At 41.7% G+C, this 24,014-nt stretch overlaps 1 protein-coding gene across 3 annotated transcripts; it reads left to right on the top strand.

Annotated features, from left to right (window-relative positions):
* Positions 1-2: 2 nt before the first annotated feature.
* Positions 3-21,818, top strand: ACOX1 (acyl-CoA oxidase 1). 3 transcript variants are annotated; one of them, XM_032429524.1, is made up of 14 exons: positions 3-213; positions 491-650; positions 4,853-5,013; positions 14,184-14,291; positions 15,102-15,221; positions 15,366-15,481; positions 15,867-16,036; positions 17,128-17,290; positions 17,723-17,913; positions 18,380-18,559; positions 18,660-18,765; positions 18,925-19,068; positions 19,226-19,432; positions 20,307-21,818. In XM_032429524.1, the coding sequence occupies exons 1-14, from the start codon at positions 105-107 to the stop codon at positions 20,355-20,357; spliced, it is 1,986 nt and encodes a 661-aa protein (XP_032285415.1). In that variant the 5' UTR covers positions 3-104; the 3' UTR covers positions 20,358-21,818. The 3 variants fall into 3 exon arrangements, with proteins under 3 accessions (XP_032285415.1, XP_032285413.1, XP_032285414.1); XM_032429522.1 differs by lacking the exon at positions 4,853-5,013 and adding an exon at positions 12,061-12,221 and having other exon boundaries at positions 4-213; XM_032429523.1 differs by lacking the exons at positions 3-213; positions 491-650 and adding an exon at positions 12,061-12,221 and having other exon boundaries at positions 4,859-5,013.
* The last annotated feature ends 2,196 nt before the right edge of the window (positions 21,819-24,014 follow it).

The raw sequence follows: 24,014 nt of genomic DNA, 5'->3' as shown, positions 1-24,014 counted from the left end.
GGCTGCTCTCAGGGTCCGACCCGCGCTGGGTCTGCGGACACCCGTCGCCGACGCTGCCGCCGCCGTTTTGACCCGGGCCGCCACCGCCGCTGCGTGTCGCCACCATGAACCAAGATCTTCGCAGGGAGCGGGCAGCCGCCAGCTTCAACCCGGAGCTGCTCACTCACGTCCTGGACGGCAGCCCCGAGAACACCCGGCGCCGCCGAGAGATCGGTGAGGGCGGCGGGGCCGGGCCTCCCTCCTTCCCCGAGCGCGGCTCCGGACTCGCTCGATGCGGAGTCGCGGGGGCGCTGTGGAGCCTGGGCCGCAGCGCCTGGCTCAGCTTTGGGGAAGCCGGGACCCCCAGTCCCAGGGCCGGCCTGTGGAGGGGTGAGGGGTGTCGTCCCTCCCGAGCCCGCGCTCCGAAAACCCGCCGGGATTCCAGGAGGTGTCACGGAGCCCTGACTTTGTCTTCCTGTCTTCCTCTTGATGCCCTCTCGCTCCCTTGCAGAGAACCTGATCCTGAATGACCCAGACTTCCAGCACGAGGACTTGAATTTCCTCACTCGCAGCCAGCGTTACGAGGTGGCTGTTAGGAAGAGTGCCAACATGGTGAAGAAGATGAGGGAGTTCGGCATCGCGGACCCAGAGGAAATCATGTGGTTTAAAAAGTAGGTATGCCTTAGCCTAGATGAAGTGCCCAAGCCCAAACCTTAATTTAAACGCGCAGCCCGTGGTGTCCTTTTTCATCGTGCTCGGCGTTGGAAGACTCAGACTGCTTATTTTCACCCCATTTTCCAGTGATGTGTGTGAAAACTAGTGTTTACTTTTGTATTTAAGTCTTTTAAAGGGATGACGTTTGTGGAATGCTGAGCATGAATGGAGAGGCTGCAGTTTTCATTCTCAGGAATCTGTACCTACTAGCTCCTTTGGCCCAGACATCTCAGTGTAGAGTGATTTAAATTGCAAAACGCCTTTGCTCTTTGTAACAAGGAGGTTTGCTAAATTGAGAGGCTGAATTCGATTTTCGGTTGCAAGACCAAACAATATTTTGGAGCAATAACAGATTGTATTTCCTTTTTTTTTTTTAAGATTTTATTTATTTGACAGAGAGAGACCCAGAGAGAGAGGGAACACAAGCGGGGGAAGTGGGAGAGGGAGAAGCAGGCTTCCCACCGAGCAGGGAGCCTGATGCGGGGCTCGATCCCAGGACCCTGGGATCATGACCTGAGCCGAAGGCAGACGTTTAACGACTGAGCCACCCAGGTGCCCCACAGATTATATTTCCATATGAGAGTGTAGATCTTGAGTTTAAACTGATGGACAATGTGGGGTAGATGAAGAACATGAGTCAAACTTCAGAGTGAATAGAAAATATTTTAAGAACCTAGCATTCTTGAATCTGGTGGCAGTGTTATTTAAATGGCTCTCCGGCATATGAGACCTCCTAAAACCAGGCCTTGGTACTAGTGTTGGAAAGAGTATGTACTTTTTCTTTTTCCAGACCATCTGTTTTTTTGTTTTGTTTTGTTTCTTAATTAGAAATAAAAGTAAGCACTTTTTTTTTTTTTTTTTTTGCCTTTATCTGAATGAACACTCTAATTACATGATCTGAGTACAAGATTTCTTTGGCCTGTATGTTCTCTTACACTTCTCATTCATTTCTGGGCACTTTCTTTTTTGGGGGGGTTTCAACATTTTAGAAGAATTCCATTATTTTCATCAATAAAGATTAAATGATACGAATGGTGTGTATTCAAGAGCCAAGAAAAAGGGAACATGTAAAGTTACAAGTTCTGCATTTATGTAGTGATGGAAATTTCTCCTTTATTCTACTGCCTCTAAAACGTTTGGTATCTAATTTTTTCAGTCTGACCTGGTTACTATTGTTGAGGATGAAATAATGTATTCTGGTCCTTAGGACTGTCCTGAGAATTCCTTTCCCTTTTAGTCATCAAATTATGACTTACTTATTTTTAGTAGCCCAAATCAAAGTATTTACCAACTTCCAAGTGTTCTTTTTTACTTTTGAAATTTGTAACTCAAAGCTGTGGGGATATTGAGGTAGAGTACCTCCTAGAAGATTACATTTCTGAATCACCTGGGTTGGGTTTTAGGTAAACTTCAAAAATGGAAGATTTTATCCTTTTTTAAACAACCCAAAAAAAAGAGGTTTGTTTTGTTTTACTTTTAAGTAGTTGATGCAGTATGTTTCAGAATTGATTAGATTTCATAATCCGTGGTGGTTCATGAAGTGTAAGCAAAGTTGAGTGAAGTCGCAATGAAATAGAGCAAATTCCTTTATGTGGGTTAAAGAGCAGAGGACATGAGCCAGTTGTTTTGCCTGTCATTTTTTATGATACAAACCTTGCTGTTTGGGGAATATAGAGTACCAAGGTTTTTTGTTTTGTTTTGTTTTGTTTTTTAAAGATTTTACATATTTATTTGACACAGAGAGAGAGAGAGAGAGAGCACATATAGGGGGAGCGGCAGGCAGAGGGAGAGGGAGAAGCAGGCTCCATGCAGGGCTTGATCCCAGGACCCTGGGATCATGACCTGAGCCAAAGGCAGCCGCTTAATGACTGAGCCACCTGGGTGCCCCTAGAGTACAAAGTTTAACACACCTTTTGACATCCTTCCAGTATCCCTAGGATAGGACAGGGAGATCAACTTACGTGAGAGAAGGGGATTGAAAATTAGTCTTGGCAGTTACTGAATGCCATTGAATCCAAGCCCACCATCAGTGGTAGCTCACACCTGAGTTTCATGTACCACTAAGAAAGAAAAAGTGCTGCCAGTTAACTATGACCTCCCGTTATTTGTGAGATGCACCTGATTTCTTAAATGCTAAGTTGGGGGGGGTGATGCCAGACAGATGAAATATAGTAATATTTCTCTTTCAGGGGATTTTGAGCATTTACTGGTTTCTTTACAATTATTTCTCCTATCTCAAAATTCATATATGGGACTGTCTTGAAGTTGATGGAATATTAGTAAGATACTTTGGGATTTCTCAACTTGAGCAAAGAACTGTTCTCTCCAGGCCTTGGCAAAAAAAACCCTTGCTTTTTGGGGAATGTAAAAGTTGTTTTCCTAATCTCCTCTTCTGTAATTTTTGTCTTTTAACTCTCCTATTTACTATGAAAAGAAAACTGTGAAGTGTTCTTAAGAGTAATTTAAAATTCTAATGAGGATCAGCCATGGTTTTTGTTACTCTCCTTCGGTTTTTAAAGCTGATTCCTTGAAAAGCATCTTCAGGAGGGATTAAACATAATTTAAAAACAAGGACTGAGATTTTGTGCATGAGTTGATTTTCAAACTCTCAAATTCTCAAATTCTTTTGAACTCAAAAGAATCTCAGTATGTTTATTAATATAAACATTCGACAGTCTTTGTGTCACCTATATTTCCCTCTGAGTTTCCTAGAATTATATTATGTCATGATCATTATTTCAAATAACCCCACAGCCTCCTCACTTCCCTTCCGGGGAATAGGAGTGTCTTATGTTGCCACCATTTTTGGCATGTAAACTACTACTTCTCTCCTCAGAAATTCTTGTAAGTTCATTTCCTATTTTAGTAAAATATAATTGTTAGGGAATGCTGTGGGGCTCTTGCCTTTGAGAGAATGATATCCACATTTCTCTTCCTCATCAGGCCTTTGACTCCCACTTCGGTGAGGCGGGGCGTCACTTCTCTACCGTCCAGCAGCAGTAAACTCCTGTTGATCCAAGTTACTTGGAAGCTAACTTCTGTTCATACCCCTCCTTTTTCCTGTTGCTCCCTCCATTCAGTTTAAATTGATATTCGATATTGGTGTAAAAATTATGGAACCTCCGGGTTAAAAAGGCATTTTTTTATGTTCCTTGGATGCAGGCATTCCTTAGATGGTTCAGTCTGCCCCAAGCACCCCTGAAAAGTGATCTTCAAACCTAAAGGTGGTAGGATTGGTTTTAGGACCTCCCCAAAAGTGAATTGGCAGCCTTCCCCCTTTCTTTTAATTCAGGCTGTGCTCACTGGACAGACCAAGATAAACTGGTGACACTGCTTCCTCCTCATTCCTTGAGGAGTCATGAAGACCAGTTAGGTGATACTTACTTTGTACTTTGAGCTCTTTATATATATAGATAGAACAAAATAGACACCCCTAAGATCTTTAACAGCGTAGCCAGGGCTGACTAGTGTATGTGATTTGTATTTTGACTATTTCACAGATTGTGTTTTATGAGAAAATAGTTGAAGACAGAATTTCAGTGTGATTGGAATTCCCTTAAACTGGAGTGAATATCAAGTCCATCAGAGATAAATGTTTAACATTCTCACATTTCTACTTCCCCACCTGTAAACTCCGAAGACCTTTAGAGATCTGTGGTTTGGCCCTAGAATATGTATTTACTATCCTGGATGTTTGCTTTGGTTATTTAGGGAAAAATTAAACTATTCTTTAGAAGCTTTTGTTAGCAGCTCTACAAATAAATGTTCTATGGAGTTCCTTTTGATTTTCAAAACAAGTAAAACTTGAAAATAAAGCAAACACACATTCCAAAGAATCCAATAAAACCAACAGATGACACCAACAAAAACAAAAAAACAAAAGGGATTTTTAGGCTAAAACTTGGGTAGAATTTGCTTCCTGGATGAAGTGTAGAATTAAAGAATTCTGGCCCTGAAATGACTTGGGCAGGGAGGGAGTAGATAACACTGGATTTGGTCTTTTAGGTGGGAAAATGGTAAATTTTACATTTAATTTCTTAAGAAAAGGGTTGAAATTTTCCCAGCCTCAATCCTGAGGGCCATGGTTGTCTGGCAAGAATGGGTGGTAGAATGCAGTTTCTAGAGTAAGGCTGAGATCGTTTTCTTTTCTCTCCTGTAGAGTGCATTTGGTCAATTTTGTGGAACCTGTGGGCCTCAATTTCTCCATGTTTATTCCTACCTTGCTGAATCAGGGCACCACTGCTCAGCAAGAGAAATGGCTGCTTTCATCCAAAGGACTCCAGATAATTGGCACCTACGCCCAGACGGAAATGGGCCACGGTTAGTCCACATTTGAGGGTCAGTGGGTAACCCATCTCAGGACTTAAACTGATAAATGACTCCTGATGTTTGGTTTTTCCTGCTGCTACACTTTAATTTGTCTTTCAGTTGTTAAGCCTTAAATAAAATTCAGCTTCTCATTTTCTCATAGGTCATTTCCCCATAAACTGGTCCAAGACTCTAGCCTGAAACATCCTTCATTGTTACTTCTAAAAGCCTTTTTACCCTTGCTGCATATATCCCATTTTAATGGCTGTTGAGCATTTTGGAAAGATGGGATTGAAAATGTGGCAGAATTAAGCGTTGGTGTCTAATTATAAAAAGAGACTTTGTTGGAAATTCATGAGAGTGTTAATGCCTTAGCAGTATCTGGAAGTTGCCTCTCTGCTTTAATGAAGCTAAAGATGGGGATTTTAAGGGGGGGCAGAGGGTTAGAGCATTTAAGTGTCTTACTCTTTCTTTCTTTGCCCAATAGCAGGCTTATAAGGCAGTTTGGAGAAAAGTTCATGATTCTCTTCATTTGATTATAGCAGTCTTTTTTTTTTTTTTTAAAGATTTTATTTATTCATTTGAGACAGCGAGATACAGAAAGAGAGAACATGAGCAGGGGGAGAGGCAGAGGGAGAAGCAGGCTCCCTGCTGAGCTAGGAGCCAGACGTGGGGCTCGATCCCAGGACCCTAGGATCATGACCTGAGCCGAAGGCAGACACTTAACCATCTGAGCCACCCAGGTACCCCAGAGCAGTCTTTTTATTATACTTTTTTTCTTTACATATTTTTGGACTTCGTATTGCCAGTCATTCTTGGTTCAGTGGCTCAGTCGGTTAAGTGACTGACTGAGGTCTTGGTCTCAGGATCATGAGTTCGAGCCCCGCGTTGGGTTCCATGCTGGGTGTGGTGTCTACTTAAAAAAAAATTGTTTATAAATGGCCAGCTCCTTTCAAAAAGTTTTGTGTTTGGTCTTAATGTGAAGGAAGTTTGTTTTCATAGACAAGGCCTTTGGGAGGTTTGGGGGTTTTGAATTTGAGCTGCCTAGTCTCATTCCCTAATTTATCATAAGGCTTCCATTATGTAAAAAGGAGAAGAGGAAGAGATGTAAATAGCATGAAAACTTCATTTTTGTGTTTGATTTGGTGCTTTTTGATTGGTGAAATGGTTTAAGGAAATGTTCTTTATCACAATCCCCATGAGAACTGCAGATTCTGGTTGTGATGTTATCTTATGAACACCCTGCCAAAACACCCAAGACTTTCGCTTCAGGATGGCCAATACTGAAATAAGCAGACTGAAGAAAAGTTTTCCTAAGGGAAGGAATATAACACTCATAGAGGTCTTCCTGTCTGGGGGAGGGAGAGAGAGAGTGTATGAGAGTGTGTGTGTGTGTGTGTGTGTGTGTGTGTGTTGTAATCTTAAATAGCTTTGTGGTACAGAACCCTTCTTTTGTTTAAGTATGCATCATTGTGGAATTTATTTGACTTATAGTCAGTGCTATTCATAGGAGGCATAAAGATGTAAATTATTCTGAGGCTAAATGGGTTTGATTGTATGTCTCACTGGTCTCACCCTTCTGCTTCTATAAAGTATGTTGTAAATGTATATTTGCCCTAAATTTTGAAAGAGAAGAAGTAACGAGGACTTGAAGTTTCTGGTCTGAGGAGCACAGAAATTGGACTGAGGTCCTATGTTGGTCTGGGTGAGTTTGCTTTTTTTATTAGTTTTTTTTCCCATATTGCTTCTCTTTTTCGGATATTTTCTTGTATTTGAACCAACTTTGTCTTAATCTCTATATTTTAGAGAACGGAGTTGTGAGATTAGGTCTTGTTTCTCGCTGGAATCTTGTCCATTCACATTGCTGTTTGTTGTGCTTCGTCCACTGCTGTTCTTTTCTGGGGGCACCAGTCAGTTTGTTGGTTAATTTGCGCCCTGTGACAGTATAGCCTTGTGTAAAATAGTAAGTCCTTCAACGTCAAAGAGACTGGAAATAGAGCGACTTGTGCAGATGGAGGTTTGATGGTTCAATCCAGAGACTTCAGAACGTTGACTGGCCAACAGTGATTATCTCAAGTGTCACAGAATTGGCTATAACTTTGAGTTTGGGATTCTTTCAGCTCTAGGTAGGTGCTGAGAAGTGAGGAGACAACAGCATTGCTCAGGCTCCTTCCAGGATCCTGAAGGGTCTTAAAATTCAGTCCCCTGCACGAAGTCTCCGTCATCTCTTTTCTCTCTTCCCTCCTCTAAATACTCACCTGTGTGTAGAGGCACACGAAATCCGACACACACTTGGTCTGTGGGTCTGTGAGCCTTATTCAAGGGCAGAAGTCTGGGCTGAGGGGCGCACCTTCTCCCAGGGGTCCTGGTGTCGAAGGGACTGTCTGTGGAACGTGGTCCAGCAATAATCCTCTTGACCATACCTTTCTCCGGGTCCCAAAGCAGGTAGTGTGCTTGGTCTTCACAGATACTTGGTCGCTTCAAGTTCTGGCCACTTTATAGCAATTCTCCTTCTTTGTTTTCTGCTGTTGTTAATCAGGAAAATAGAGCTTATACAATACAGTTACCGTCCTTGCAGATCGGTGCGGTATGTCAGCAGCTTCCCATCACCAGTACTCAAATATGAACTAAAGCACCTCTCTTCCTTTGAAACTTGAGAAATAGATAAATAGTAAACGGGACTGTGTAAGTCACTAGTCTTTCTCCCTGTATTTTCACTACTGTCTCCTGTCCTCTTTCTTCCGAGTGAGTCTCTTTCCTGTTGGACTTCCCATGAGACTTGCTCCCTAGGTTTTGGGGCTATTCTAATTCCCCACCATGATTGTTAATAACAATATAAACTTCTTTACAAAAACTATGCCCTTTAAGGTTATGCCTTCAGAATATCTTTCTCAGAAGTAAATTACTTCATTGAAAGGAGTGAACATTTTATAGCTATTGTTGCATAGTTTAAGACTTCTTGAAACACAGAACAAGTTTATAGTATATTTAGCAAATTATTAGTGTACCGTGTTTCCATAAGCCCCATCAACGTGGTTACTTTAATTTTTTTTGCTACCTTAATATATATCTAGGAGTTAAAGTTTTAATTTTCCAAAGCCAGTGAGCCTGGATGTTTTGGCTTACTGTCTGTATTTCCTGTGTATACACTGGGTTTTTCTCCTTTGCATATTGATTAAATAGAATCTGTACATTGATCTTACAAATATGTTGTATCCTTCGAGTATTTTTTGTATTGCCTTCTGTTTTGTTAAACACTTTGGCTTTATGTATTGAATGCATCCTTCTCTGAGTAGGTATAAATTTTTTTCCCCCATATCTTGGATAATTATTCCTTTATTTTCTTTCAGTTGTTTTTTTTGTTTGATTTATGTTTAATGCTTTGACTTGTATATGGTATAGAATGATGAATGAATCCCACCATTTGTATGTTTATTAACTAGTATTTTTCCCCCGTTCTTTCCAGTTCTTAGAGTTTTATTGTTTCAATTTATTTTTGGAACCTTAAAAATATATTGATTAGTTCCTTTGTTTTTCTCCTAATATCATAAACATTGGTTCATTGTTGCTTTGTAAGATATTTAAAAATCTGATAGGATAAACCTGCTGTTGTTATATTTTAAGACCTACATATTTGGTGTTCTTGTATACTTACTCTCCTAGGCAAATTCCGATCTTAATTTGTCAAATTCTAAATTATATTCAGCAGGAATTTCAAATCCGTGTTACATTAAATCCTTGTATTTCTTGGGAAGTACTATCTTTATTATGATAAAGGACTGACTTCTCAACCAGGAATTATTAATTTCTTGACTGTTACGTATAACTTCTTCTATTCATCCTATTAGGTATTGATATTTTTCCTAATTAAATCTTTACTATCCTGAGCTAAGTTACATAACAAATTTTAAATATTTTGTAGTGTTTGTAAATTGCTTTTCTCTTTACGAGGTTTCTGCTTTAAGCATCCTAATGGATAAGAATGCAGTTGATTTTTTTTTCTTCCTTAGAGCCTACAGATTTTCTAAATTCATTCATTATTGATGGTATTTTGTTGTTGATTTCCTAGGATTATAATCATGCTGTCCACGGATATGCTATTTTAAGTCCTTCCTTTCTTATGTATTATTAATCTAATCATTTTGTCCTCAGCGTTGGCTGACAGCCCCGTGTCATGTAGAGGGAGAGACTGGGAAAGCCTTTTGGTGTTACGGTTTTAAAAGAATTGACTGTAGCACTTCACCAAAGTAAAATGTTGGTGCTTTGTAATTTTAAAATAAATGATTTAAAAATAACATATAATCTTTATCATGCATACATAACCAACTCTTTGCAACAAATACTTGATTTAAGTCAAAAAAACTATCAGGTCACTTTGTCCTTATAACATGTCTAAATTTCATCCACTTGTGAATATAATCCTTACCCTTGTCATAAGAGACCTTTTTCTCCTAAAAACATTCTTCAGTCTCAAAGGGTTTCTGATTACAGTAGTTTATCTCTGCCCCACTCACTGTGTTTTGTGGTAACGCTGACATTTGTCATTCCGTTATCCAGCACACTGATGCAGACCCCTCCTATGAGTCTGGTGGGCTGCTTCAGAGTGGCCCGTCCTCCCCAGGAATCGCTCTGGGTTCTAGCAATGCAAAGTCGTCTTCCAGCGCTAACAGTGGACCTTCCCAGGCCACGGGGTTCAGTCCTGGATCCACCAGTTTGCTCCTGGCAGGTCCCAGGTGTACGTTGATTTTTCTTCCTAGGCACCATTCTTTTCTTTTCTTTTATTTTATTTTTTATTTTTTTAAAGATTTTATTTATTTATTTGACAGAGAGAGACACAGTGAGAGAGGGAACTCAAACAGGGGGAGTGGGAGAGGGAGAAGCAGGCTTCCCGCTGAGCAGGGAGCCCGATGCAGGGCTCGATCCCAGGACTCTGGGACCATGACCTGAGCTGAAGGCAGACGCTTAACGACTGAGCCACCCAGGCGCCCCGGCACCATTCTTTTAAAACCTAGAGGCAGTGGCATTCCTGTTTGTGAGGGAAAGCACTCTCTCATCACACGAATGTGTTTTTCTGGAGGATTTCCACTGTTTCTTTAACTTTTTATTTTTTTTTTTATTATTATTTTTTTTTATAAATGTTTTATTTATTTATTCATGAGAGTCAGAGAGGCAGAGGCAGAGGGAGAAGCAGGCTCCCCGCCTAGCAGGGAGCCCGATGCGGGACTCGATCCCAGGACCCTGGGATCATGACCTGAGCTGAAGGCAGACGCTTAACCATCTGAGCCACCCAGGCGCCCTCTTTAACTTTTTATTTTGAAATGATTATAAATTCATAGGAAGTTGCAGAAATAGCACAGAGAGATTCCATGGACCTCTCACTCAGTTTCCACCAGTGCTAACGTGTTACGGGGGATTTCCCTTTGCCACTTCCAAGGAGAGCTGCTCTGGTTTGGGCAGCTCTCCTTGGTCTCTCTGGTGTCCTCATCATTGTGCTCAGTCCTGGTTGCACTTGCACGAGAATTTCCCTAGCCAGAAGATGTGATTGGGTGGTAGGATTCTTGTCCTCATTCTGCCATTATCTTCCTGATCTAAAAGCACTTAACTCACCTCAGCCTAATTTCTTTATAAAATGAGCACGTGGGTCACACAGTCTTTGATTTTTCTGTGATTGGGTAACAGAAAGCACAACCACGCAACCGGAAGACATAGCTGATCAGCCCTCGCCTGAGCAGTGCGCCCTGATTATTTTCCTCCTTACTTTCTCGACAAACGGAGAGGTTTTTTGGTGGTTTTTTTAATACTTTATTTATTTATTTGGCAGAGAGAGACACAACGAGAGAGGGAACACAAGTAGGGAGAGTGGGAGAGGGAGAAGCAGGCTTCCCGCGGAGCAGGGAGCCCGATGGAGGGCTCAATCTCAGGACCCTGAGATCATGACCTGAGCCGAAGGCAGACGCTTAACGACTGAGCCACCCAGGTGCCCCCAAACTGAGAGGTTTTAAAACTGAAATGTTGCATAGGCTAATTTCTAAGATAATTAAAGAGAATAATAAGAGCAATTTAGAGTCGGTTAAGTTAGAGCTAGAAGTTCAATGGGAGGCCAGTGATGTGGAAGGATAACAAAGGCATATCAATTTCCTATTAGAAAGAAATTCACACAGAAGTCTAAGGCATCTGCAAATTTTAAGTTGAAAAGAATGACTTTAGAAAGTGGATTCAGGGGCACCTGTCTGGCTCAGTCATAAATAAATAAATAAATGGATTCAGAACTACAAAAACTTAAGATGTTTATTATCATTAGTAATAATTCCCACATAATTGGCTTGTTATGCATGAATATGTTATTTGTAATTATTATTAATGGTCTTTAATAGAAGTTGCATGTCTTTTTTATTTCTGATACTAATCACTGGGTGAAGAGCATTGTCAATTTTTGTATTAAATTGTTTCAGTAGGGCATGGCTGGTAACCGGATTAAAAAAAAAAAAGAACCAGATTTATGTAGGGAATGTGGATCTATGCTGGATGTTTTATGAACAAACACGAAGGATTCCAGCCTAGAAGCATTACTGAAATTGCTTTTAGGAAAGCCTTTCGGCTGGGGCATCATTTTGTCCGTCTGAGAGAACAAAGTTCTCCTGTCTCACATTCTCATCAGAGTAAATAATTGTACAACTTAAATTCTCCATCCTGTACAACCTCTTCAAATTTTTTATTTCCTTTGATTTAATTGTAAGGCTGGACTCCTCTGCCCGACTCGCATGTTTATGCTGCACAGGCTTTGGAATCGGTAGCCAATCCTCACCAAGACTGATTATTTAAGAGCTGAGTAGCGTAAGAACAAACTTCTTGCCAACTTAAGAAAAATGAAATTTGCCAAGAGTTGATTAAAGTAATACAGAAAGAGACAGTGCTCCCCCCCACGATAATGTCCACCCAACTAACTTCATACTTACAGAAGGTTTTTTTTCTCCTTCCCCTTACTCTGTTCACATTTGCTGATTCTCTCACACCTGATGACTCTTCTCTCAAATGCCCATCCTTGGTGTTTCTTCGAAGTTTTGTGCACCGAGGGCGGCCTGAGCCTCTGGATCTCCACTTGGGCATGTTCTTGCCTACTTTACTTCACCAGGCAACCGCGGAGCAGCAGGAACGCTTCTTCATGCCCGCCTGGAACTTGGAGATCGTTGGCACTTACGCCCAGACAGAGATGGGCCATGGTACGGTGCATTCAGTCTACCTTCTGGGTTGGGCGGGGCTCTGCAGGCTTAGCGTATGTGGAGAGCCCACTGTATGTTAGCGAGGGCATATCCACTACCGTGGTCTTTCTGCAGAAGCCAGGTTTTTTTATATATACAGGTCTTGGCATAGACGTGGCTTTGGTCAGTGGAAATTAAAGGTTACGTTGTCACAGAGATATGCTGATTATTCTTTTTCATGGTTCCCTTTCAGTGAGTCAAGAATTACAAGTTAGGATTTATTTACTGAGTGGTTTTTCAAGTTCACTGGAGTTGTGTAGAATTTGTGTGCATGTAGCATCTGAACGCATCTTTCTTTCTTCGGTACGATCTGATTCCCTTTCCTACGGATACCTTAATGGACTTGCACAAATTCCAGAAGAAACACAGATCAGTAGTACAGGTGCTCTCTGACTTGCTTGAGGGAAATGAGTGGCTTGTAGAACCATAATTCAGTCAAGGTCTGAAGGGTAGCTTGGCCAAAGATTAAGGAAAAAAAAAAAAAAGATAAGCTGTTTTGGAGGGAGTGGCTGTCCCTGTTAATCTGGTCTGTATTGGTGTCTCTGTTTGCTATTCATTTCCTTCTGTCTTCTCTTTTCCTATTTCAAGGTTTCAGAACTGATCTAATGTAATGTATATTTGCCATGTGCTCTCATTTCTGTGCAACTTTATCTTAATTTTATAGCTAATTTGGCTCTTGGTACTAAATTGTGTTTTACAGGATTTTTACAAGACCCAGAGTGGAGTGTTGTTTGGTTCCATTGTGCATTTGCAAACATTCTGTCATTATCTGTTCTGTTACTCTGTTACTTCTTTTCCTGTAAAAACTTCTTTGCTGAAAGTGGCTGGTTCCTTGATTCTCACATGTACGTGAGAAGGTTGTGGATCACACATGAAGTGGCCATTTCTGTTCCTCAACTTGGAGGTTTCTAAATGTTTCAAAGTTTAAGTGTTTAATGAGGTCTGGAATCATCTAAGCAGTTTGGAAAAAGGTTCTCAGCATTGGCTTCAGGATAGTATATTAGAGGGAGTGTCACTTAGAATATTTTTCTGTTAACTGTTTTCCAAGAATTTTGGCACATTTGTATTAGGATTTAAAGCATGAATCTTTGTCCATCTCCAGTAAACATGACACTGGGAACTCTTCTAGTCACAGTAATGAACCAGCCAGGGTCGAAGTTAAGGCTTGGCGTTGGAAATCGCAGCGTGCACTCAGACCTTATTACTGGACCTTTAGAAATCAAAAAAAGGTCACTGTTCCAGGTCTTTTTCCCCATAGTGTATATCTTTTTGAAGTCTGGTTTTCCATTCTAGAAATCACTCTGAAGTAAGTCTTTAATTTATAAGAACTTTGGCTGAAGTCTCTTTCTGTCACCTCTTATCTTAGTCTTTGTAAATAGAGAAGCCCAGAATGTTGAACTGGTGTGTAGACACCATACATGAGTTGAAATTGGCACATTTAAACTTAGAGATGTTATTTTAAAAGAGCAGTTAACTTCCCTGTTAGGTTCCTATCCTATGATCTTGTGAAAATACGATTCTAAACTGCCTTTATATTTTCTTTTGGTTGATCTAAATAGAGGTGCATTAATTAAAAAGTATAGAAATAGAACATGCTTGACATTTATATTTTCACCTTGATAGGAACTGCCTGGTTTGAATACAGGAAATTATGGGGCGCTTGGCTCAGTCGGTAGAGCACGTGACTCTTGATCACGGGGTCATGAGTTCGAGCCCAATATTGGGTTTACTTTAAAAAAAAAAAGTATAGGGAAGTATCTGTATTGGTTATTAACTATTTGTAGCTCGTCTACAAATATCTTGTTTTTGTTAGATTTTGTTGTTCTCTGAGATACTAGAGCTGAAAAGACGGGGCAGGAGATTTTACCCTGTGCCTATTTGTTCCCATATTTTATCCAAGGTGAATGTAACTTATTTCCTTAGGAACTCATCTCCGAGGCTTGGAAACCACAGCCACTTACGATCCTGAAACTCAGGAGTTCATTCTCAACAGCCCTACTGTGACCTCCATCAAGTGGTGGCCTGGCGGACGTATGTGAATTTTTTAGCATTTGTTGGATGTTTTGACGAGTTATTACAAGATGGTGTTTAGGATGTAGAGCTTCTATGGGAATATCATTTTGAAATGTAGGAAACACTCTGAAGGCTCTTCTCGGCTGTTGATACTCCTGTAGTGCTTGTTGTAGACCTGTCCTCCACTTACAAGGCACAGAAGGGACAGCTGTCTCACTCTGAACTTTGCACTTGAATATTCCCATCATTAGCGCAGTTTCCTTAGTCACCATGTAAAGCAGCTTAGTCTTCCCTGTGTGGTTATAAGTAATTTAAATGTAAACAGCTGCGTGTGGCTAGTGGCCACTGTTTTGGAAAGCACTTCATTAAGGGAGAAAAAGGAAATAAATTAATGTTTTTATGGTTATCCTAAAAAAAATTTTATGTAAATGAATGAGAAATAAGTAGAAAAGAAAATAAAGTCTTTCTAATTAATTTTTTTTTAGTGAGGTCTTTCCTAAAATGAAGGATTACTATCAAATCAACAAACTGTACACCTTAAACTTACAAATGTTGTAGGTCCATAATATCTCAATAAAATGTGTATAAAAGCTTTTATATATATAGAATGAAGGATTGCTTTGCCAAAATTCAATAAATTTTAATGACTATCAGCTTAAGTGAATTTCTTTCTGAAAACTGGGTGTGGTACTGTTGTAAGCCTCTTGGGTACACTTTATCGATGGAGGCTGGTATTTAACATACGGTTTTTCCCCATCTTTTATTTCTGTCCTTTGAAAGTGTAAGAAGTTTGCTCACTTCTCTCTCCTGTTCTCTTTGATGTTCCAGTTGGGAAGACTTCAAATCATGCAATAGTTCTTGCCCAACTCATCACTAAGGGGAAATGCTACGGATTACATGCCTTCATCGTACCTATTCGTGAAATTGGGACCCATAAGCCTTTGCCAGGTTAGAATTGTTTGTCTGCTGTTGAGATGAAAAACTAAACCGATCGCTTTCTTCTGCAAAAAGCATAGCACACAATGAAAGAGGCCAGGGCAAGCCGGGAATTGCAGAGCACAAGCACCTTGTGACTTTCCTTTCATCTGGTAGGTATTACCGTGGGAGATATCGGCCCCAAATTTGGCTATGATGAGATGGATAATGGCTACCTGAAGATGGACAATTATCGTATTCCCAGAGAAAACATGCTGATGAAGTATGCCCAGGTATCTTTGGAGGAGCAGAGGTGTCAAACATGGGGGTTTCAGCGGCTGTTGATAACCACGGGGTTGCAAGGGTGTGTTTTTTTGGAAGGTAGTAACATATTTTTACTTCTGATGTTTCTTTTATTAAGGACAGTGAAATCAAGAGCGGTTGGCAGGTATAAAGAACATATTCTAGTTTGCTAAACCAGTGGGTCTCAAACTTTAGCGTGCGTTAGAATCACCTGGAGGGCTGTATAAAGTAGATCAGGGTGGGGATGAGGTTTTGTATTTCAAGCAAACTCCCCGGAGATGCTGCCATTCTGGGGACCACCCTTTGAGAATCATGAGCACAGACTGCCACTTGGGTTTAACAGAATGAAGCATCAGTCCCATGTTCTTTGTCCAGGTGAAGCCTGATGGCACGTACGTGAAACCTGTGAGTAACAAGCTGACCTACGGGACCATGGTGTTTGTCAGGTCCTTCCTTGTAGGAGAAGCCGCTCGGTCTCTGTCCAAGGCTTGCACCATTGCCATCCGATACAGCGCTGTGAGGCACCAGTCCGAAATCAAGCCAGGGTAAGGGAGGCATCTGAGATTGCTAAAGACCTACCTTTGACCCCATTCAAATATCAAAATTCCCAAATGTGATCTCGAGAATATGCATTGGCCTTGCAAAATCAGCTAAGGTGGCAGTATGCTGGGTCTGCTCCTTAAAAACTAGACTTCCTTTTTTTAAGTAGAAAGATGAGGATAGCCACCTTATTATTTTTAACCTAAGAAAAACAGTAATATTACTTGAGCTTTATAAATGAAATGTTTAGGGGCACCTGGGTGCCTCAGTTGGTTAAGTGTCTGCCTTCGGCTCAGGTCATGATCCCAGGACTCTGGGATCGAGCCCTGAGTTGGGCTCTCTGCTCAGCGGGGATCCTGCTTCTCCCTTTCCCCCTGCTAGTGTGCTCTCTCTCTCTCAAATAAATAAATATCTTTTTTAAAAAAAATAAATGAAATTTTAGAACACTAAAGGCAGTTTGAAAATCCTAATTGCTCCTAACAGCTATGAATTGGGTATGTTGGGAATGGCATGAATGGGACTCCCTGTTGTGTTCATAGCCGTAGGTTAGTCTTACTGCCTTTCACTTGAGTGTGACTCCCTGATGACCTTTTTAACTTCTATAGAAGGAGTAAAGAAATCGATAAGAGCTGACCGTCTTAGATGTCATATGGTTAACTCTGTGCATTGGGCCTTCTCCAAAATTATGGTTAAAATAGTTTTTTCAGCCATCTAGTGTGTTAGACTTCTTTATCATTGCTTTCCTTCTATGAAGTTAACCTTGATTTTTGTATGTTGCTGTGAGATAGTTTCCTTAGTTATACTGCAAAGACTAAGATAGATATGAACTTCACAGCTAGAAAATACTCTCCGCCTAGGTGGTTCAACAAGGTGGTTGAGAACATGGTTTTCTGTAGCCAAACAGCCTAGATTTCAATTGAGTGAGGATCTACCACATATTCGCTATGTGACCTTAGGCAGGTTCTTAACCTCTTTTTTCCCCTTGGTGAAATGGGGAGAGTGCTAGCTTTTAAGTATGTCAAAGTATTTAGACCAGAATCTGGTGCATAGTAAGTTCTATGTAAGTGTTTACTTTTGTTTCTTCTCTATCCTTTAGTGAACCAGAACCACAGATTTTGGATTTTCAGACCCAGCAGTATAAACTCTTCCCACTCCTGGCCACTGCCTATGCCTTCCAGTTTGTAGGTGCGTACATGAAGGAGACCTACCATCGCATTAATGAGGACATTGGCCAAGGGGATCTGAGTGAACTGCCTGAGGTATGTGTTTCCTCATTCACTTGTGGGCACCCTTGCCTGTTGGATAATGTCCAGAGAAAACTAAATGTTGGGATTTCTTGAGAAGAATCCATGTGTTCTCAAAAGATACAGCCATTATTTTAATTGAAAGTGAATCAGATATGAAGATATGTGGGTTTTGTTTTTTAAGTTTCAGAAGTACTACACTGTGTTGGTTGTTTATTAATCAAAGGAACGTAAGCGGTGACTTTTTTGCCAAGTGGAGCACTGTGGAAGGGAGTGTGGGAACAATATGAGTTCAGGCCACCGAGATGACCGTGCTTCAGTTTGCACGCGTGGCAAGTGATGTGGCGAGTGACCAGCACTGTTAGGGGAGGAAGAGGGGGCTTCTTGCTGTGAGGCTCAGACCGTCGGCGCCACCTGCGCCCTGACAGCCTGTGCATCCCCCTCCAGCTCCACGCCCTCACTGCCGGCCTGAAGGCTTTCACCTCCTGGACAACTAATGCTGCTATCGAAGCCTGTCGGATGGCGTGTGGCGGACATGGCTACTCTCACTGCAGTGGCCTTCCAAATATCTATGTCACTTTTACCCCCACCTGCACCTTTGAGGGAGAGAACACTGTCATGATGCTGCAGACGGCTAGGTGAGAATCTGATTTGTGCTTTATCTGTTGTTAAAACGTTTGAGGGGCGCCTGGGTGGCTCAGTCCGTTAAGCATCCAACTCTTGGTTTTGGCCCAGGTTGTGATCTCAGGGTCCTGGGATCGAGCCCGGCGTCAGGCTCCGCACCCAGTGCGGAGTCTGCTTGGGATTCTCTCTCCCCTCTCCCTCTGCCCCTTTCGCCCACCCGCATGCTCGCTCTCTCTCTCTCTGAAAAAAAAAAGAATGTTTGAGTCCTCTTCATCAGTTCCTGTTCCCGTGTTTGCTCTTCACGTTACATTTGTTCCTGAGAGATGGTGGTTTTGCCTTCCATCTCACCCACTGGTTTTATCTTGTGGTCGGCCGAGCGAGTACAAAACACCTATCACGTTGCTTAAAGTCACTGCAAGAGTTCATCTCTGTTTCATGAGAAGCATAGTTACTGAAAGCATGTGCACTGGTGATTTTTAGGTTCCTGATGAAAAGTTACGACCAAGTGCACGCAGGGAAGTTGGTGTGCGGCATGGTGTCCTACTTGAATGGCCTGCCCGCTCAGCGCATCCAGCCGCAGCAGGTAGCAGCGTGGCCAGCTCTGGTGGACATCGACAGCCCCGACAGCCTAACGGAAGCATACAAACTTCGTGCGGCCAGGTGAGCCCCCCCCTCAGGAGCTGGGGGGCCTCTGGGGGCTGGGGCCTGAGTACTGCCCGGCATTTCCTGCAAGCTCCGGTTTTCTTTCACTTCTTAACAGATTGGTGGATATTGCTGCAAAAAACCTTCAAAATGAAGTGATTCACAGAAAAAGCAAGGAGGTAGCATGGAACCTAACTTCCGTTGACCTTGTTCGAGCAAGCGAGGTCAGTGATAGTTCTCCCTCTCTCTCTCTCTCCTCTTCTCTCTCTCCCTCTCCATCCTTCACACCGTCCCAACCCATTTTCTTAGTGCAGAAACCCTTGTTGCTGTGCGGTGAATCTTTTTCAAAGGTTCTCTCACTCTGGTGTTTTCTTTTTATCTAGGCACATTGCCACTATGTGGTAGTTAAGCTCTTTTCAGAAAAACTCCTCAAAATTGAAGATAAATCTGTCCACGCTGTCTTAAGGAATTTGTGTCTCTTGTATTGTCTGTATGGAATCAGTCAGAAGGCAGGGGATTTTCTTCAGGTGAGTATTTTCTGAATTTAAGTCCGTTTTTTTTTGTTTTGTTTTGTTTTGGTAGAAAACTCTTTGTGGTTTACTTTATAGCTGTGTGTGTGCACATATATATGAATGTCTGTCTGTATACGTGTATATATGTGTTTGCTTGTTTTATCTCTTCTAGGGAGGTATCATGACAGAGTCTCAGATTACCCAAGTAAATCAGCGCATAAAGGAGTTGCTGATTGCAATTCGCCCAGATGCTGTTGCTTTGGTGGATGCGTTTGATTTTCAAGATGTGACACTCGGCTCTGTGCTTGGCCGTTATGATGGGAATGTGTATGAGAATTTGTTTGAGTGGGCCAAGAAATCCCCACTGAACAAATCAGAGGTACAAAAAACAATGTCTTTTCACCTTTTGAAATTCTTCATTACATATTAAGGCAGGAAAGACCTCAGAGGTGACTCCTCTGTGAAAGTTTTGTTGTTGTTTTTTTTAAAGATTTTATTTATTTATCTGACAGAGACACAGTGAGAGAGGGAACACAAGCAGGGGGAGTGGGAGAGGGAGAAGCAGGCTTCCCACTGAGCAGGGAGCCAGACGTGGGGCTCGATCCCAGGACCCTGGGATCATGACCCGAGCCAAAGGCAGACGCTTAACGACTGAGCCACCCAGATGCCCGTCCTCTGTGAAAGTTTTGGAAGCTCCTGTGGCCTCTACGGACAGTCACTTTGAGTAACAGATTCAGAAGGAAAGTGGGTTGTTCCCACAGTACACAGGTCTTTCATCTCCTTGAGTGTTTAGTAACTATTGGACATGTTCAAACATATACAAAAATAGAATACTGTAATACACCCCTGTGTACCCTTTGTCACACCTCAGTGACTAATCTCCTGGCCATTGTGTTTCACCTGAAAATGCTCCCTCTGCCCCGAGCGGTGCGCCCCACCCCCCGTCTCCCCTGGGGATTATGGTGATACAAATCCAAGATACTAGATAACTTTATCCATGGATATTTCAGTATGTGTCTCTTAAAAGATAAGGACTCTTTGAAAACATGACCACAGTGCCATTCCGCCCCCAAATAGGAATCATGTCATGAACTACCCAGTGTCCAAATTCCTCAATTAACTGGTTTTTTTTTTTTCCTTCAGTGTTTTGGATCACGATCCAAATAAGGCCCAGATACCTTCTCAGTTAAAAGTGTGCTAGTTGATGCTGCAGGCCACTCGTCAGTAATTCTTTCTCTCTCCCTTCCCTGCAGGTCCATGAGTCTTACTTCAAGTACCTGAAACCACTGCAGTCCAAGCTCTGAAGGGTCGTGGGGACAAGTGCAATTCGCTCCAGAAAGAGCTGGACTCGACACCCCTTACACTTGTCACACAAAGCTGCTTGGGATCTTGACCAAACTCAGAGAGCTATAGAGCAAATGATAAATTGAGCCCTTTCCTCTTTTCATAAATGAAGAAAAAAATGAACAGATTTCAGAGATTAAATGAAAAAAACGGATGTGTTTTAAGTGCCATTAACACTGCACGAGGCCTGTTGGGCATCAGAAAGAGCTTTAAGAGATGCAGCATGACTTCCATCTGTGGTGCTGCTGACCCCAGTAGGCCATGACCTCGGATAATTCGTAGAATGTAACTACTAAGTAGTTAGTTATTTTCACCTCTTAATTGCTAATCACTGGATCTGTAAGTGTTTTTAAGCAAAGGTATTTTTTAAGTGGGGTCAAGCCCTTCCCACCTTTTCTGCTAAATGTTCTTCCGCTCCTGCCATGGGCCCTGGCCAAGAAACAGGACTGAAGAGAAGGGATTCGGGGAAAGAAACAAATCAGGAAACTTAGCGTGAGTGAAATGTGTGCCTGACACGTTGACACGACTTCCGCCCGCTTGCCCCTCTTTGCCGACCTGTTGTTACCACCTAACTATTCGCCGTAGCATCTTCCCGGCACAAGGGGAACGCCAGCGCAGGGCTAGCATAGGATCACTGTCCCGTGTCGTTAGGAATTAATCTTCCATTCGAGGGATCCCTACATCATCGGTGCAGTAGCACAGCAACTCACTTTGTCCCAAAACTTCTTGGGAAGGGGCAAAATGCAAAATCATCTCTGCATTTGACACTTGGCAACTGATGGCACCTCCATGAGTGGTGATTCATCTCCCTCCCCCTTGCCCTGTCCTGGAAGAGATGCTAAGAAACAAGAAGGGGTCACAGTTCCTTTGTAGTAGAATGCATATAGGGAGAGCTCTCTTAGTTGCAGTTACTGTGACTGTGGTGTCCCTACCAACTGGTTATTCTGGAACAGTCCAGATTTTCTATGTTCTGCCATTTGTCATAAGCCGTTACAGTGCTTGGAGCTCACAGTGTCTGGCCGTACAAAGATAGAAGCATCACTCAGGCCACCTCTTCTGCCCAGGAGTACCACAGAAAACTCCCTTGACAAACCATGTCTTCTGGTTTTTGGATATAAGTCATTGAATCAATATAATCATCGAAACTATGGCTAAAGGATAAATGCAAGTTCCATAGAATCGCTTTCCTATTGTACATTGGCTTTATTTTCAGTCTTTTTCTAGGAGCTTGATCTGAATTGTGACATTGTCCTTTGAGCTGAAATCTAATTTACAAAATCATTCTACATTTAAAGGTTAAACATGTACTTCCTAATGAAGGTTTTTCGTAAAATCGATGTAAAACAGCATCAGTTGATTTTTTTTTTTTTTTTAAGATTTTATTTATTTATTTGACAGACCATGAGAGGGGGAACACAAGTCGGGGGGAGTGCGAGAGGGAGAAACAGGCTTCCCGCTGAGCAGGGAGCCCAGTGTCGGGCTCGATCCCAGGACCCTGGGATCATGACTTGAGCCGAAGGCAGACACTTAACGATTGAGTCACCCAGGTGCCCCATGATTTTTTTTTTTAATAACCTGTTAACTGTATCTGTGACATCTGTCTCATGAAACCAGTTGTTCTCGAATCAGTCTTGAGAACGTAGTATAATTCAGGTGAAATGTCATCCCTACCTTGGGACCCAACATAAAATCTATCCCAGTGAAACCAGTTATATGAGACTTTTCATTGCCAGCAGAAATCCTTCCACCAAGAGAGCTGACTGGGAATTGTTTTAAGATTGAAGTAACAAGCACTGTGTTAATTTCTTTGGGATGGATATATCTTTTTTTTTTTTTTTTTTAAAGATTTTATTTATTTATTCATGACAGAGAGAGAGAGAGAGGCAGAGGGAGAAGCAGGCTCCCAAGGAGCAGGGAGCCTGATGCGGGACTCGATCCCAGGACTCTGGGATCATGACCTGAGCTGAAGGCAGACGCTTAACCATCTGAGCCACCCAGGTGCCCTGGGATGGATATATCTTGACAATAGTTCAGATTCTTGGAAATAACAGTAAATCGCTTAATATTGACCTGTTAAATGTAGAATTGCTTCAAAACTAGTGGTTAAATACCTTATTCGCAGATGAACATCTGTAGTTGGGATCTGAATGTGTTTGAATTAACACCCACCTAATCCCGCTGCATAGATCTGGGATCTCTCTAGGCAGGTTTGAGCAAGTTGTAAACACTACAGAGCCACCTTCAGTCCAGCACCTTGAGTATTATTTAAAAGCGAAATCTGATACTGTTTTTATTAATATTGGGATTTTTGTCTTGTACTTTATTCACCGTAACCTAAGAATATAGTAAAACCTCTCTAATTTGTACTATCACGAGGAAAAGAGAATGCCACATAATTAAAAAGTCTAAGCTACGAAGAATTTTAAGGTCCAGGTTTATGACGTTATGAGGTGCAGGTAACACTAAGAATAAAACCAAGCGCACCCTCCCCAGTGGAGGAATGCATGTTTGTCGGCAGCGGCAGATCCAGTTTGCACTCCCAAAGAAGCCAGGTCTGTGCTACAGATAAGTTTGGTTCTTTTGTGAGCCATTTTCACCAAAAGTACAAAGATAAATTTAAACCTACTCTTCTCTAATATGATAAATGCTAAGAGAATGAGATTTTTCTATTAGATACTGATAGAAGCCTTTTTTTTTTTAAGTACTATGAACAGAACTCAAAATTGGAATTTTGAGGTTTAATATAAAGGATTTTGCTATTGGATGAAGGTTGATTCTTCCTGAAGTGTTTGGAGCTCTACTTTGTGCTCTACTAGATATATACAGAGGAGTATTTCAGTGGACATTAGTGGTTTCAAAGCACAGTTGGTTCCAAAGCCTTTGGGGCCTCTTTCATGTTCTTGGCTTAAGGACATAACAGTGCTAAGTATCAGCTTATCTTCAGAACATTGACTTAATTGCAACGTTAACTATATTCATATGCTTTCTGAGAACTCCCTGCCTGTCATTTCAGATTTCATATACCTGGAGGCATTTTACAGATCCTAAACATGCTAGGTCTTAATTATTGGGTTTTCTTCAGCGCAGGGCTTTGGCTGGAGAAACATGACATTGAAATTCATGAGGAACGAAAATTGTTTCGATGGCTTGGCTCACAAGCCCTCCTGCCTTTTCTGAGCCTTTTCCATCCGTCTTATTAGGAAGAGATGAGGTGCGGGTCTGCACGCCTGCTAACCTTTATACATGTGGTAGGTATGCCCGGGGCCTTAGGTTGCCTTCAAGCAGTGCCAGGAAAGGTTCTTCTACCTGAGACCAAGAGTCTTTTGTTGATTCTCCTTACTCAGATAAAGATTTTGATTATTTTCATGAAATAATGCAGAGGTCATTTCAGCTAAGTATTTACTACTCCATTCTTGGAGGATCTGACCAAGTCACACTGTAAATGACTGAAATTATTTTTTATTTTAAAATACCAATAGACTTTCGCTTTTAGCTGTACACACTAAATTCTCACTACCCATTCCTGTGCTCCATGATGGTAAACACAGAAACTTGAGGAATCTTTTTTTTTTTTAAGTGAGGACAAGAAACATGAGGAATCTTTAGAGTTACCAGGT

Source organism: Phoca vitulina, unplaced genomic scaffold (genome assembly GCF_004348235.1).
Source record: "Phoca vitulina isolate PV1807 unplaced genomic scaffold, GSC_HSeal_1.0 scaffold41, whole genome shotgun sequence".
In the NCBI taxonomy this organism is placed as follows: domain Eukaryota; kingdom Metazoa; phylum Chordata; class Mammalia; order Carnivora; family Phocidae; genus Phoca; species Phoca vitulina.
This window is presented reverse-complemented; position numbering and strand designations above follow the sequence as displayed.

What these genes read in the sequence shown, in the direction of transcription:
- ACOX1 (XM_032429524.1), top strand. Translation starts at nt 105, where the DNA reads ATGAACCAAGATCTTCGCAGGGAGCGGGCAGCCGCCAGCTTCAACCCG. An exon ending in CAAGTGGTGGCCTGGCGGAC is followed by an intron (nt 14,292 to 15,101) that starts GTATGTGAATTT and finishes TTGATGTTCCAG; the next exon opens with TTGGGAAGACTTCAAATCAT. An exon ending in CCCCACTGAACAAATCAGAG is followed by an intron (nt 19,433 to 20,306) that starts GTACAAAAAACA and finishes CCTTCCCTGCAG; the next exon opens with GTCCATGAGTCTTACTTCAA.